This window comes from Nestor notabilis, unplaced genomic scaffold (assembly GCF_000696875.1).
Source record: "Nestor notabilis isolate BGI_N333 unplaced genomic scaffold, ASM69687v1 scaffold29633, whole genome shotgun sequence".
Classification (NCBI taxonomy): domain Eukaryota; kingdom Metazoa; phylum Chordata; class Aves; order Psittaciformes; family Psittacidae; genus Nestor; species Nestor notabilis.
In genome coordinates this window covers 43,560-57,934 of record NW_009922863.1, presented here as the reverse complement: position 1 = coordinate 57,934, position 14,375 = coordinate 43,560, and the positions used below count along the sequence as shown (strand labels likewise).

The window sequence follows — 14,375 nt, the reverse complement described above, 5'->3', positions numbered from 1 at the left end:
AGGCAGTGCGCTGCCGTCCACCCTTGAGGACCCGCGCCCGCCGCCAGGCCCCGCCGCAGCACCCACAGGAGGCTCACCCGCCGAGGGGCTCCGGACTTGGGCATAAAATGGCTTTGGAAATCTCTGGTGGCTCTTCTTCATGCTGTAGGCAGAAGCGCGTGTACGGGTGAGAATGTAACGTAACTGTTATCTGCTGGGTTTTGTCTGAGTAGGAAATTCTTCCCATTCCTCAAAGGGGAAGGGGGAGGGGAGGGAAGCAAAAACATGTCTCCTAGCAGGGTTAGAGAGAGGCTGATAATCTGAACATTCGTGATGTAAACAACACTGTGTCGATGAAATGGTGATTGAAAACCCAAAAATCAAGACAAGTTACATTTTCTAACTAAGGCACTGACTGTATGTTGATCTAAATGAAAGAAATAGTGGTTTCTGATTTCTTATGAGTATAGACTTTAGTTTTGGTTTTATCTGTTGTTTGGTTTTTAATCTTGATTCTGTTTGAGCATCTGTTCTGTTCAGCACTGAGCTAATCTTGTAGATGTGCCGTCTGCTTTAAGGTAATTGCAGCCCTGGTGTCTAATGAAAGGGGAAATACTGATGCTATTACCTTCAGGAGTTCTTTGCTTTTTCAGATTTTATGAGAACAACATTTATTGGAGGTGTGTGTCAAATGTATGGAAATGCTGGGAAGGTTAAGGATTGGTTTCTCTGACTACAGAAAGAAGGCTGAGAGAATTTTAGAACAGTATATTTTACTGATTTTCAGTTTGTGGTTTGGTTGTTGAAAACCCACAATTGGTGTAGTTGTTCTGAAACCCACGCCGTTCTGTGGGATCAACAGAATTCCTTCTTTTTTTTGTGTCTGCACGAGTCCCTGCCAGTTTAATGTGGGTTTTTTTTGTTTTTTTTTAAATGCGTATCCCGACTGAAAACATTTGCACTTTCACTAGATGTTTATATTCTTAAAATAAGGTAATTTTATTTCCTTTTGTCTTTTGCTACAGCCTCCTTCCTCCAAGAAGACTGATGGTTCGGGATCATATACTAAATTGCAGAATACCCAGGTGAAGGCAGTGTCGGAAAAGAAGCAGAAGAAAAAAGCAGACATGGAAAGTAAACAAGAGAAGGCAAATCGCATAATATCTGAAGCGATTGCAAAAGCAAAAGAGAGAGGAGAGAGAAACATCCCACGAGTAATGAGTCCTGAAAATTTCCCCAGTGTTTCAGCTGAAGGAAAAGAGGAAAAGAAGGGTAGAAAAGTTAAATCCAAACCAAAGGAGAAGGAGAGCAAAAAACCAAAAACTGGTACCTCATCCAAAATTAAAGAGAAAACAAAAATTGGGTAAGTAGATGAACATGTCTTCTTATTTCTTTTCACACTGTAAGTCCTTGATTAAAATGAAAACTGCTTACTGATAATAAACTGTTCTCTTCCACTGCCTACACAAAATTCTTCCTGATCAAGTCCATGTGTGGACTCTTTCATTCAGGAACAAGAATCCTCTGTTTCCTGTTCAGATAAAATCATTTTAGGACGGTCCTTCTGAAAGGAATTATTTTAAATTCATATCCTAAAATATTCTATACTTACTTTGAAACATAGACAAGACCAAAGTATCTTTCATCTAATGTTGTTATCAGTTCTGACCCCAAATTATCTTTATTGATACTATATATCCTGTCTTCATCAATTTTGACATCTATCTTCAGTAAAGTGTGAAATGATAAACTGCATAAGGAGGAGCTAAATGAACTTGTTAACAAGTGAATGTTCCTGTAGATATCACATGTATCAAAAGGAATGTGCATATTGAAAAATTTGTATTATAAGCACTTTGTCTTCAGTCGTAGCAATTTAATCTGCTCTCTTAAAAATTTTGCAGACTCAGCTGGGTCAAGCTGGGTGGATATTGTGGGGTAAGGAGCTTTTGAAAGGCATTAGGCGCTAGAACGCTCCAAGGGATTCAGTAGGTGGCACATTTTCTGACTCCAGAGCTAACCTAGTTCTCCTGTATAGTTTTAAAAGGAAGTGTCTAATTTCCACTGTTAAGTATGTCAGTCAGAACTTGAAATAGAAATCTTACCTACAGTCTGACTTTTTTATTTTTTAAAATCCATGCTCTCTTTGCAGTAACAGAAATATTAACTGGCATAGCTTTCCAAATTTAAATATCTCATCTACATATGTATATTCTCAAGTATGTGGAGCAGAAATGAATGCTCTTTTAATCAGCCCATTTCTCTGCATTTTCTTCTTTTTTCCTAGACGTTAGTGCTTTCCTTATATTCATGAAGTAAACAACTTCGTTGAGAAGTTGTCCTGTAGTGTAAAGAATGTAAGCTTGACACTTAACATGAACTTTCATGGCCTTAATTTCTTCCTCTTCTGACTATGGGTTGACATATGAATGCTGCTCATGATATTCCTTAGTGCACTGATTACTGCTTCCTTTTTCTTTTCTCCCTCCCCCCCCCCCCCTCCATCTTGTTTAAAGTGGGATATTGGATGTGTACTTCCATGGTTGATTTCACTTTCATGTGTTTGAATTTACTTACATTCTGTAACAGATATTTTGTGGGTCTGTCTAAGCAGAAAACTTACACTCTGTTGTTCAGCTAGTGTCAGTTTCCCGAAGCTTCACGTGAATTGCCGTTAGTGTGTTTCCTGTGCGTTCTTTCAGCTAATTTACAAAACCAGCCAAAATATCATCCTTGTGATATAAGACATAGTTCCCATAATATTTTTAGTGGGTTTATTCAGAAAAGTGAACTGTTACCTTCCATTTATACTTAGGCATTTTTTTTGTCTTCATGAAATGCTTAGCTGTGCACATGGATTAGGATCAATTTTCAAGCTTTCATGACACAGCATCAGTTGAGAAAGATTTTTCTCAAACTGTGTTTTAAGCCATAATACTTGTGCTTGATCCCAAGTACGCTGATGCTGGTAGGGAGACTCCCATTTAATTATGGTCAACTTGTCATAATGTTGCGTTGAGCTGTGAAGGTTTGCCTCCCCTTTATTTACTGGTTTAATTAGCTAATTCCCCAGTAGCACTTTTGTTAACTCAATCATGCTGCCAGGTATTGCTTTAACTACATGGGACGCATACCTAAAGATTTGGCAGTCAGATCCTGTTTAAAGCAGTGGAGGGAGTCTTCTAGAGCCACGTATTACAGATTGCACAGAATTTCTGTACCTTGTGATGCACAGCACTAAATCAAGTGCTTTGAGGCATCCACATACTTCATTTTTGTATCCAAACAGCTTCATGTTGTTATTATGTTGTGTTAGCGCTATTTTATAAGTACATTAAATACTATCTATCTAGCAAAGAATATGCTACAGTGGTTTTGAAGAGCAGTAGTTGAAAGAAGACTTTGGTTTTTTTGAAAAAGAATAATCTTAGCAGACTCTTTTTTCGTGCAGATGTTAACTATTGATCTTATACGAGAGAGAATGGCTATACTTTTCAAAGTTGGTTTAAGAAAAATCATGCAATTAATAAAATCTGGTTTATTTAGGGAAGGGCAAAATGAAACCTTGTAACTAGTAAGGGGTTTAGAAAGCTAAACAATTCTGATAAAGGTTTTTTTCTTATTTACATTCCTAAGAAAATATTTCTTAATGCATCTTAGCATATCCTGGAAATTATGATGTCAAAATAGGGTTGGGGTTTTAAATGTGTGGATTGCTACATTGTTTTTATCATTTATCTTAAAACAAACTGAATCTGAGAAAAAAAATCTTGGAGAAAAAAATTTACCATGCTAAAATAATACCTTTAAGCGCTTGTATTGGGGAAGAAGGGGAAAGGAGGACCTCAATTCTGTTAAAAGTTTTGATTTATCTTGGAAATAAGGGGGTTTAAGATCTTTTTAAAATTGGAAGAGGAAAAATTATTTTACTCGATAAGAGGAAAAACTTGGAGGAAAAAAAAAAGGCGAAGTTGTATGTATGACATTGCTTGCATTTAAGCAGGAAGACCTGAAGTCAGTAAAAAGTCCCCCCTCATGATTTAAAAGATCTATAAACAATTTCCAATTGTTCTGAACTGTTACCAACTGTAGTTCTTCTACAAGCAGTAAAATCATGAGTGAAACTTTACAGCCAAGAAGTCTACAGTAAAAAAGCATAAGTTAAGTATGTGTTTTTGACAGTGGTGGATAATTGGTTTGGGTGCATCTGCTTTCCCCTTGTAGAAGGAGTTTCACTATGGTATATCCATCCCAGATGATTATTTTCATTCAGTGCTTTCTGTAGGAAGCACATTTAACTGGCAGTAACTGTTAATTATGCTGGTTGAGTTTGGATTCCAAGAGCCAGCCCAGTGTGGGAGGTGGTGTGGTTATGTGTGTTCTGGAAGGTCTGAGCTCAGAGGCATCTTCCAGGTGACTCCTGAGTGAGTTACAGGCTAGCATAGAGCTGCAAGGGCAGAAACTATGAACAAATACTTTTTTGAGAAGTTTTTGGAGAATGATTTTAACCTGGTCTTTTGCATCTCTGCTAGTATCAAACCTAGGCTATCCAGTGTCAGCACAATTGTACTTTCTGTAGTCCAGCACTCGAACAGTAAACTCTTACTTAGATCATGATGATAAACTTTGCCGGGGTCTGTGTAGCACATCCTGTATTGCTCTTGAGGATTTGCAGAGCTACACAGTTGTCCATCTGTGAAAATCATCTACTCTGCCTCACTGCTCTGGTGGAGCTGAAACACTAGTTGCTGAACAGACCTTGATGAGATTGCCCAGTAGCAATCAGCTAAAACAAAAAAAAAAAAAAAAGGTGCATTTAAATGTCAGACCATACAGCTTTTACTGAAATTGAGTAGCCCTCATCTAGCATAAAGATGAATTTTCATTACTGTATCTCAATTTAAGGGCAGGATGTTTTTTAAACAGTCATGTTTGTTTTCCTTACTCACTACATATGATAGGTATGTGTTTGGGGGCTTCCTGTTATTAATGGTTTACATTTTCCTTAGTGATTCTTCTGAGATCTGTATGTACAGAAAAGTATTACAGTGTGATTCTTTCCAGTTTATCATTGCTTGTTACAAATTACTAGCAGTTACTTTCTAGGCAGGGTGTACGTTTCTTTCTAAAGGTGGTCATTGAGGTTTTTTTGCTGAACTCAAAGAATTAATGCCTGTTAATTTCAGTAAGATGGTTTAGAACTGGATTCAGTAATCGGTAAGGTTTCTGTTACGTAAACATTGGTGAAGATCAACGACTAAATCCTTTTAATAGCAAAAGTGTTGTGAGCATATGACAGAAATTATTAGAAGAATGCATGTATATTGTATTTAGCATTACCAAACTAACCAGTTTGCTTTTTGCATTGATTACTGATCAAGTTAATTCTTTAAAATTAACTTACTTTACAATTTTTTCAGGACTGCAGCACCACTTTTCATATCCTGGCTATTTACCAAGGTGCATTGATGCTCAGGAATCTATTTAAACCCTATTTTTGCATAGAACTTGTTTCCATTTATAAGCTTTTTCTAACTGATTGTAATTCTACTTCTTCCATTTAAGGTGATGCATATTTAAGCTAAAAAGTCTACTTCTTGCTACTTGATGTGAAGGATAGAAGAATTACGAATTTGTGAACGTTCTGTTGTTCAAAAAAGTAGATTGGCATTTACGTTTTATAGCTCTCGATGTATTTCCACCTACTCAAACATAAAATTAAATATCATGGCCCTGATGAAAAGCAGCAGCTCTGCACTGGTGATGTAAAGGACAATATCAGAAAATTAGATTTAGGTTTTGGGGATTTTTTTATCACCACATAGTTTAAATAAATAAATCCCCCAAATCCCATGAATTTGATATTCAGTTCAATTCTGGGTGGTAGTCCTTAAGTTGAAAACCATTTTGCGTTGTCAGAAATGGCTGTGTTGTTTCATGTGCTGGAACAACAATGGTGGGGTTTGTGGGTTTTTTATTAACCCTTAAATTATGTAGTAATGAATAAAGCCAGTCGTTTATGATCCTATTTACTATTCAAATGAGTAAATGTCCTCATTGACATGGAGTAGGTCTCACATGTTCTGTTTACAAGAACATTTTTAGGATTCAGGACCCTGACGGAATGGGAGAAGGAAGTGATTCTGCTGCTCCTATATCATTTAAGTTTAAATGCCTAGAACTTGAAGTGAATTTCATAGAAGGCAAGACACTGTGTGTTGTCTTTTGTGCTTTGTGTAAGTTAGGCAAATGTTGGCTAATAGATCTGTGTTCAAAGGAAGAGATGGTCACTGAATCTTTTTGATCTCTTAGATCATAAACAGCTTCTGTCATGATTAGAAATGGCACACAAATTCCAAATTTTAGCATCCCTCTGGAAGAAGCTCTTTACTGGGAGGGTGGTGAGACACTGGCACAGGTTGCCCGAAGAAGCTGTGGCTGCCCCATCCCTGGCAGTGTTCAAGACCAGGCTGGACAGGGCTTGGAGCCACCTCGTTTAGTGGAAGGCGTCCCTGCCTGTGGCAGGGGGATGGAACTAGATGGGATTTAAGGTCTCTTCCAACCCAAACCATTCTATGATATGTTTGCATGCCCTGAGCTGTGACTTCCTGGTGATGTTTTCTCTGCTCCCAGATTATAGTTTTGATGCCTAAGTTAGATCTCAAGTGACATAATTTTAAGTTACTACTGTAAAATATATGAATGCAAAATAGTGTGGTCTTACTGAACCAAACACTTGTTTGTTCTCTTGAATTATTATTCCAGCGTTGTATGAGCATGAAGTGGCTCTTGACTCAAGGAGTGTTTTAAAAATCTGTGCGCAATCCAACAGTTACTAATTTGAAATATAACTGGGGAAGGAGACAGTGGCTAATATTAGTGTGTTGGTATTATTTAACATATGCTAAAAGAATAAGAGCAACTGTTTTTATACCACCAGTTCAACTCTCATTCCAAGACAATACACAATCTTGTCAAGGACATATCCGCTTTTGTATTTTGCTAATAGATGAGATTTTTAGCTAAGGTTTTAGTGATAAAGAAATACTTACACTGTGGATGACTTAGGAGTTTTATTGCTGGTAATATAACAATGCTTTGACTACAAATTAAACTATCTGGGAAGTGGCTTTGGACAATAATAAAGAGATAATTGGTATCCTCTGTTTTGGGAAAATTGGAGTAAAATGGTGTATTAAAGGCATTCATTGAGAGCCAACAATGCTTCCTATTTCTTGCATGCCTGATGCATATTTCATATTTGCTGCATTTCTTTCTTCCTCCCCTCCCCCCTCCCTTTTTAATCCTTCCTCATGTTCACTAACTTGGAAAGCTTTGAAAATTTTTCTTCTAATTCTCAAGGTGTTCAAAGTCTTCCATCACATTCTCTGCTATCTGCTGTCACTGATTCTCAATTTAAAAGAGAGAAGTTACAGTGCTGCTCACATAGTGATTCCTGGTGGTCTTGCTGATACTTTTAAGTCTTTCAGTTATGAGCTAAACCATGTTAGGAAGCTTGTGCTAAGGATCAAAAGCATGAATGGCTCATGAGATGACTTCTTTAGAGCCTTTTCTGTTGCTACGAGTTTCTCAACATCTTTAGTTTGTTGTTACAGAAGAAGGAAATATACGTTGAAGAAATATACACTAATTGTTAAAGTATTTCTAGATAATATGGGATAAGATACACTTTAAATTTTAAAAGGGAAGAGAAAGTGAAATTGGAATGGAGTCTAGTGTTACTATTTATTCTGTGTCTACAGCGTACTGTTTCCTTTTCATAGAAACAGAATAGATAGTTTCTGTTCAGAACAGTTTGTTTCAGAAAGGAAAAAGGGATTTTAGCCAAGATCTTTATGCTTTCGTATAGAAATTTATAAACTGGCAAGAGAACTTGCTCTCTCGGTGAAAAAAATTTCACAGAATTGATCCAGTTTACAAGCTTCTGAAAATTATTGTTTTCACATAGCAGATTTTGAGAGGGTTTTGGCCAAAATATGAGCAGATTGCATTTTTACTAATACAAACGCGTGACTTTAGCACCATACTGCTTTTCAGCAACTTTTGATAGCAAGGAGCATTGTGGTTCTGGGCACTGGATCAGAAAGAAGTGAAACTGTATTTATTCCTCTTGCTGGCACCATATCCTTATAGAGGAGGAAACATTCTTATCTGCATCATCTAGAGATGTTAAGGAAATTACAGGGACATGCCTGTGAAGAGAAGGGGGGTGGGTGTAGTGATGAGGATAAGGCACAAAGGCTGACAGGGAAATGGAGTATTATGTGTAAGACTTCAGGGGCAGAGGAAGAGGTGAACACAAGAGGGGATTACAACTACAAAGAAGGAGAGGAAAAAATGTGAAAAGAAAGATGTAGCTAGAGCAGTCTAATCACAATCTCTTTTAAAACAGAAGATCTGCTGTTCAGTGGATGCCACTACAATCCATAGAAAAATAGTCATGGCCTTCCTTAATACTGTGCTTCTTGAATCCAAAAAGAACCTGAGTCTAAAAAAGGCAGAAGTGCTTGAAATGAGGATGAACTATGGTTGCACAGATACAAATGCTTAACATTGCACCATGCATTTATGAAGCATTTTAGTATACCATTACACAAAAGAGGATCAAAATTTGAAATAGGTTGCATAGGGAGGTGTCAGCCTTGGAGATAAGCAGAGATTGACTGAATTCAGCAACATGAAAGAATTCTGAAGTTGGCTTTGAGTAAAGACTAGATGTCCTCCAGATATCCCTTACAGCTTGACTTACATCCAGCACCTATTTGATGAAAGTATCCTTTTTTCTTTGTTGTTAGTAGTCTTGTTGTTCATTTAAAAATCAAAATGTGTATCGCATTCACAGTCATCTCTACATACTGTACATGCATCAGGCCTTTAATGCCTTTGCTCCAAATCGAAATGAAGACTTGGAGTCTTTTTTATTGGTCAAAAAATAATAATTTAAAAACTAAATTATGCGAGTTGAGTGGATTGAGTATGCTCTATGTCCAGTTATTTAAATTAAAAGATCAACAAGGGACAGGTACAGCTTGTTGCACTTAACATGTGGACAAAGCTTAGAGGAGTTCCTACCCAGCTAAGACCAGAGTTTTATCTGGCCCAGTGTCTTCTCTACAGCAATGGCCAGAAGCAGCTGCAATGGAAAGAATTCAAGGCAGAGAAAACATACATGATACTTAGAATATTTTCCCAAATTCCAAAGATGCAAACTGGGAACTTTGTACCATTTCATGAACAGTCTTCCAAGAAATTCTCACTTACAAGTTTATCAGGTTTGCCTTTAAATCCATGTTAAATTTTAGCATCCACAGTTCCATTTAACAAGCTCAGAAGTTCAATCACAGTGTGCCTTGTCTGCATCACTTTGGAATAGATTAGGTGACAAGTGCTAATGTAACATGTAAATTTTGTGAAACAAAGTGAGATAAAAATTGAAGAAGTGGTTTATCTAAGTCCATTACCAGAGTCATATTGGACAAATACCTTAGAATCCAATAGTCAAAAAAAAAAAACCAACCAAAATCCCTAGTCAAAAAACCCCACCAAAACCCACAACCAAAAACCAAACAAAACCCCAAAACTAATCAGACCTTGAAAAATGAGGGGTGGGGGGACAGACAACAAACTACTCTTGAAGATAGTAGGGAAACCAATGTGTTAATTGTATTTCCTGCAGTTATGAAACATGTTTTCTAAGGCATAATTAAGCTTAGAACACCTAATAAGGACTTGAGGATCAGAATTTACTTCTGAACAAGCAGATCTGTAATTACGCTTACTGCAGCTTCATTTCAAGGTGCATTTGCCAGTGCCATTCACTTTGTACTAGAAGTAAAAAATAGGGGAGTGGAAAATGTTTTCTTTTTTTCAAGCCTTCCACTGGACATACCTAGCAGTTAAATATTAAAAACCAATGAAAATGTTAATTGCTTCTGATAATATGCCTATAATCTGTAGGCCATGTTGCTTAAAGTACCCATAGGTTTTTATGAAATTTTAAGATTTTCCTTTTCTGTGTGAACTGTTCGTTTGGATGTAGTAACTATGTGATAGTTCTATTTGGACACCTGCAAAAAGAAGCAAATGATACAAGTGTTTCAACCACTACCTTCTCATCAATGAATTTTTGGGTGATCAATATATTTGATGCTACTTTGGTGTAAAAGAACTTATATTGTCTGTATAAAGTCTAAAGACTTTAATTTGTTCCATAAAATGTCAGAAGAGGTTTGTTTGCTGCAACGTTTTCTGTTACACAGATCTGATGATTAGATACTGTGTAAAATACGTATTTAAGGACAGCACTTTATCTGTGATTTTATTGGATAGTTTGTCATCATTCTTCAATTAGACCACTGAAAACATATTTCAAGAGGAGTGTTTGGGCACATTTGAAAAAAATCTTTTGATACCCTTTATTTAAAACAAACCATTGGTATTGTGTTTTACAGTGTAAACCATTGGTACCGTGATATAAAGTGTAACCTTTAAATGTGAACAAAGAGGTAATTGGTGCTTTTTCATTAGAATGTAACTATTCAGCAGTTTGTTGCTTCTTAATTTATTCTGAGAGGTTCTAAGATATCTTGGAGCTAAAACTACAGGGTTTTGAAAATAACTTCTTTTTTGCTTTTATTGTTTTAAGGGGTTAAAGGATTTGTGCAATTCCCTCATTTTTACCAGTGAATGACTTTCTTAAACATGCAAGTTGTGCATGTCAGAAAGCTTTGAATAATGTTAGCTTGTTGTCCATAGCTAATTGTTTTGAGTAAGAGAAGGTGTATTTTGCAGTTGGCAAATGGTTTATGATAAATGATGTACTGTTCTCATCTGCAGATGGTGTTTATGCTAACTTTGTATAATTTACCATTGTCAGTTTAAATACTGGATTTGGCATCTCTTGCGCATTTATAGATTTAAGATACATATGATATAGAAGAATTTTCAGTGCTACCTGCTTGCCTTTAGAGAAATTCAGTAGTAGAAAATACTGCCTTCTCTAAAGTTGTAGCTTTCTGTTGTGAGGCACGTTTTTCATTTTTCAGACAGCGGAGCTTCCTGAGTTTTATATTAAGAATAAGGGAATTGCTAGTGGATGTGGTGTTACTTTTTAATCTTGAAGTTAAGTAGACTAGTATGTGGCGTTCACTTAGATGTTTGGGCTTTTTTCCTAACAGAAAGCTAATCATCACACTGGGTAAGAAGCAGAAAAGAAAAAACGAATCTTCAGATGAATTGTCTGATGCTAAGCAGACTCCACAGCGGGCACTGAAAGATGAGGACTCACAGGTAAGTACTCAGAATTTTTCCTTTCTGAATTTCTCTGTTGTTACTTCTACAGGTCTTTTCCTCTGCTCCCCTCCCAGTTAACGCTCCATTTGACACAGTGACAGTTCCTCTCTCACTGCTGTCTCTTTTTCATAGGTAGAACTTTACATTATAAGCTACTTCTGGCACTTGAAAATCAGAAAATCCTATAGTTTAGAGTTCCCTATCTGTAATGGGATATCAGTGCCCTGCTTGTATCTGTTTCATTTCAGTACAGAAGTCCATAGATATGAGACAGTAAACACTCACCTTTTGAGCTGGCAGTTAGACCTGATCGTTGTTTTGGCTGACTTTATGGGGAGAATACAGAGATTGCCTAATAGAAGGAACATTTTTAGGTTGAAACTGGCTCTGGAGAACATTTAAAAGGCTGGTTTCATACTTCACTGTTTTTTCTGTGCTGTTCTTCTGTAGAAACGTAAAGAATTGGTTTCTTGCAGTGTTGGATCTGAAGGGAGCAATGATCAATATACTGATAGGCTCTAGTTGCTTTAGTAATACTTCTAAAGAAGTGTCAGATGAAGAATGAAAGTGGTGGAGTCATTCCCTCAAGGAGTATCTCCCTTGTAACTTTTTTCCTGCATTTATTTTATACATTGCTCTGGTATAATAGTAGCATAGCTAGCTATTTACAAAAACAATGCGCAAAAAAGTATGACTTCTTCGTAAGAGATTATATCCTATTTATGTGTATGTTGGTACCAGAATTATAACTTTCCTGCTTTAGGGCAAAATTCATTAAAAGTAAGGTTATATGTGGAAGTGCACAAGTTTTTTATCCTGTAACATCCACAGAGATTAAATCAATATTCAAAACAAGGTTGAGTAAAAATTAATTGCATTATTTGGTGATAATGTCAGAAAATAATTACAGGATACCGAGTTGACCTTTAGTATTTCACAGATGATAATGCTGGCAGGAAAAAAGATCAGAAGCCATTTTCCAGAATGATTTTATATTAACTTAAGTGGTATTTTCTCTAAGGTAAAGGTTACCTGAAAGAGTTCTTGGATTTGTTTATTTCTCAAGGAATTTGTCTTGGTATAGAAATTCTATTCAGTACACTGAAGGAGCTGAAAGCAAGTTTGGTTGTTCTGAATAGTTGTAAGTTAGTATTCTGTAATGAGTTATAAATCTGTAGGCTAACAAATAGAAAAGACTGAAGATTATTTTTTTTCTCATCGCTTTTGGTGTTTTGGATACTCGATTTTTAGCATGACAAGGGTAATTCTTAATTCTAGTGTGGTTAGACAGGGAACATCATCACATCACATGATCCTGGTGTGAAGGGAACAGTGGGTAGAGATAATAAGGGGTGGCATGGCATATTAAAAATTATACTGCAGAATGTCACACCACTGCCCTGTCTATCTTCAAAGGAGTTTGGGAGAAGCATAACAGGAAAGTTCTAAGTTGCTGTGTTTCACTGATTCATTCCCTCTAGTTTTATAACATTTTCATTATTTTCTTTTCCCATTGCAAATAGCTGTCTATTTCTAAGCTCTGGGGGGCGATTTTAGGTCTTTTTTTTCTCTGTAATTCATTTTGTACGTTTAGTTTCACAGTAAGTGTCTTCCGTAAATACATTGATTTATTTCTTGTATGCTTCAGAGCATTTTTTTTATGACCAAGCTTCTTAGCTTAGGGAAATACAAAGGGTTTGGGTTTTTTTTTTTTTTTTCAAAGAACTCGGGGTTTGTATCGCTATGTCAGAGAACATTCATCTATTGATGATTTGTTAATCACTCCATACTTCAAGAAAAGACAGTGAAAAGGATTGAAAATGACTGTTAATGCCTCATTAGGTTTTGAAAAATTCAATAAATAATGAATAAAACTTGAACCTGGTTCTTAATCCTTCTTTTTGTAATTCATATATCACTTTGCATTGCTCCTATTAGCTGGCATTTAAAAAATTAAAATTCACTCTAAACAAACAGTTGTTGATTTAACACGCAATCACTTTTTATTGAAGAACAGCTAGTCAGGCTACGTTATTGTGGAAAGCTGGTTGACTAGTTTCACATATTCAGCTTCTACAGAAGAATGGCAATGCCTGGTTTTGACTTTTCCTGTCTATGTACTGTTACTACTCTGCCTTTCTTAACAACTCTTCCTCTGCTGCAATCTTAATATCTGCTCTACAGAAGCCAGTATGACCACAGGATTTTGGGTTTCTTTCTGTTCACAACGTGATTTGCTCCCAGCTCATTACTGCAGTGTATTGCAACCAGCAATGACTTCTTAACAAAAATACAGTTTGCCGTGTAACACAATAGAATTAATTTATTTTATTGGCTGTTTCATTTTGCTTATTTTGTTTTTGTGATGATAATTCTCTAAAGCAGATTGCAGTGTTTTTAAATGTTAGCTGACTAGTTTGATTCTGCTATCATTACTTACCCAACAGACTTACAGATTAATCTTATGGTTAAATAATTGATACTGAGGAGTGGAAAAGATGTGCAGTATCCTAATAATCTTAAGTTTTTGAAACTTAAACAGTGAGTCAGGAAGAATTGCTTTCTTAGACTGAACATTATTTCTCCAGCTGGAACTCGGTGTCCTCAGATTCTTGCAGAAATAAGAGTGGAAGATTAGAGAGAGAAACCGCAAAGTAAGCCGAATACTGCTGTTAAACAAGCTTGATTAAGGTGGAGGAGAAAACAAATACATTGACAAGGAACAAACTTCATTAGCCATCAAATCAACAATCTGATCAATATGATCTAATGAAAATGTTCATGATTTTTTTTAATAGCACTGGTGTTTAGTAGAGACACTTCAGCATGTTTTTGTCCTTCACTGGGATAATTGAATTGGATGTTAACACACTGCTGTTACACTGCATTATGAAATTGCTGTTGAAACACTGATGCTACGGGAGATCTGTTATATATCAGCTTTGTTTCCATACTCTGAAAATACTGTTCTGTGTTTGCTTTTGAACTCTAAAATATAAGCATCAAATGTTTATATGGAATGGGAGGGGGGAGATTAATTTATCACAAATAGTGTATGGCTATTTCTGTCCATCTGTGATTCA

General features: G+C 36.3%; 1 protein-coding gene across 1 annotated transcript in view; it reads left to right on the top strand.

The window, feature by feature from the left end:
* Positions 1-1,004: 1,004 nt before the first annotated feature.
* The window catches only part of LOC104403630 (chromodomain-helicase-DNA-binding protein 9-like), a gene marked incomplete at its 5' end in the record, with an annotated part of 51,700 nt that continues 38,329 nt past the window's right edge, over positions 1,005-14,375 (top strand). Inside the window, 2 exon segments of the mRNA XM_010011849.1 lie at positions 1,005-1,342; positions 11,178-11,289. Of these exon segments, the coding sequence (XP_010010151.1) occupies positions 1,005-1,342; positions 11,178-11,289 (450 nt within the window).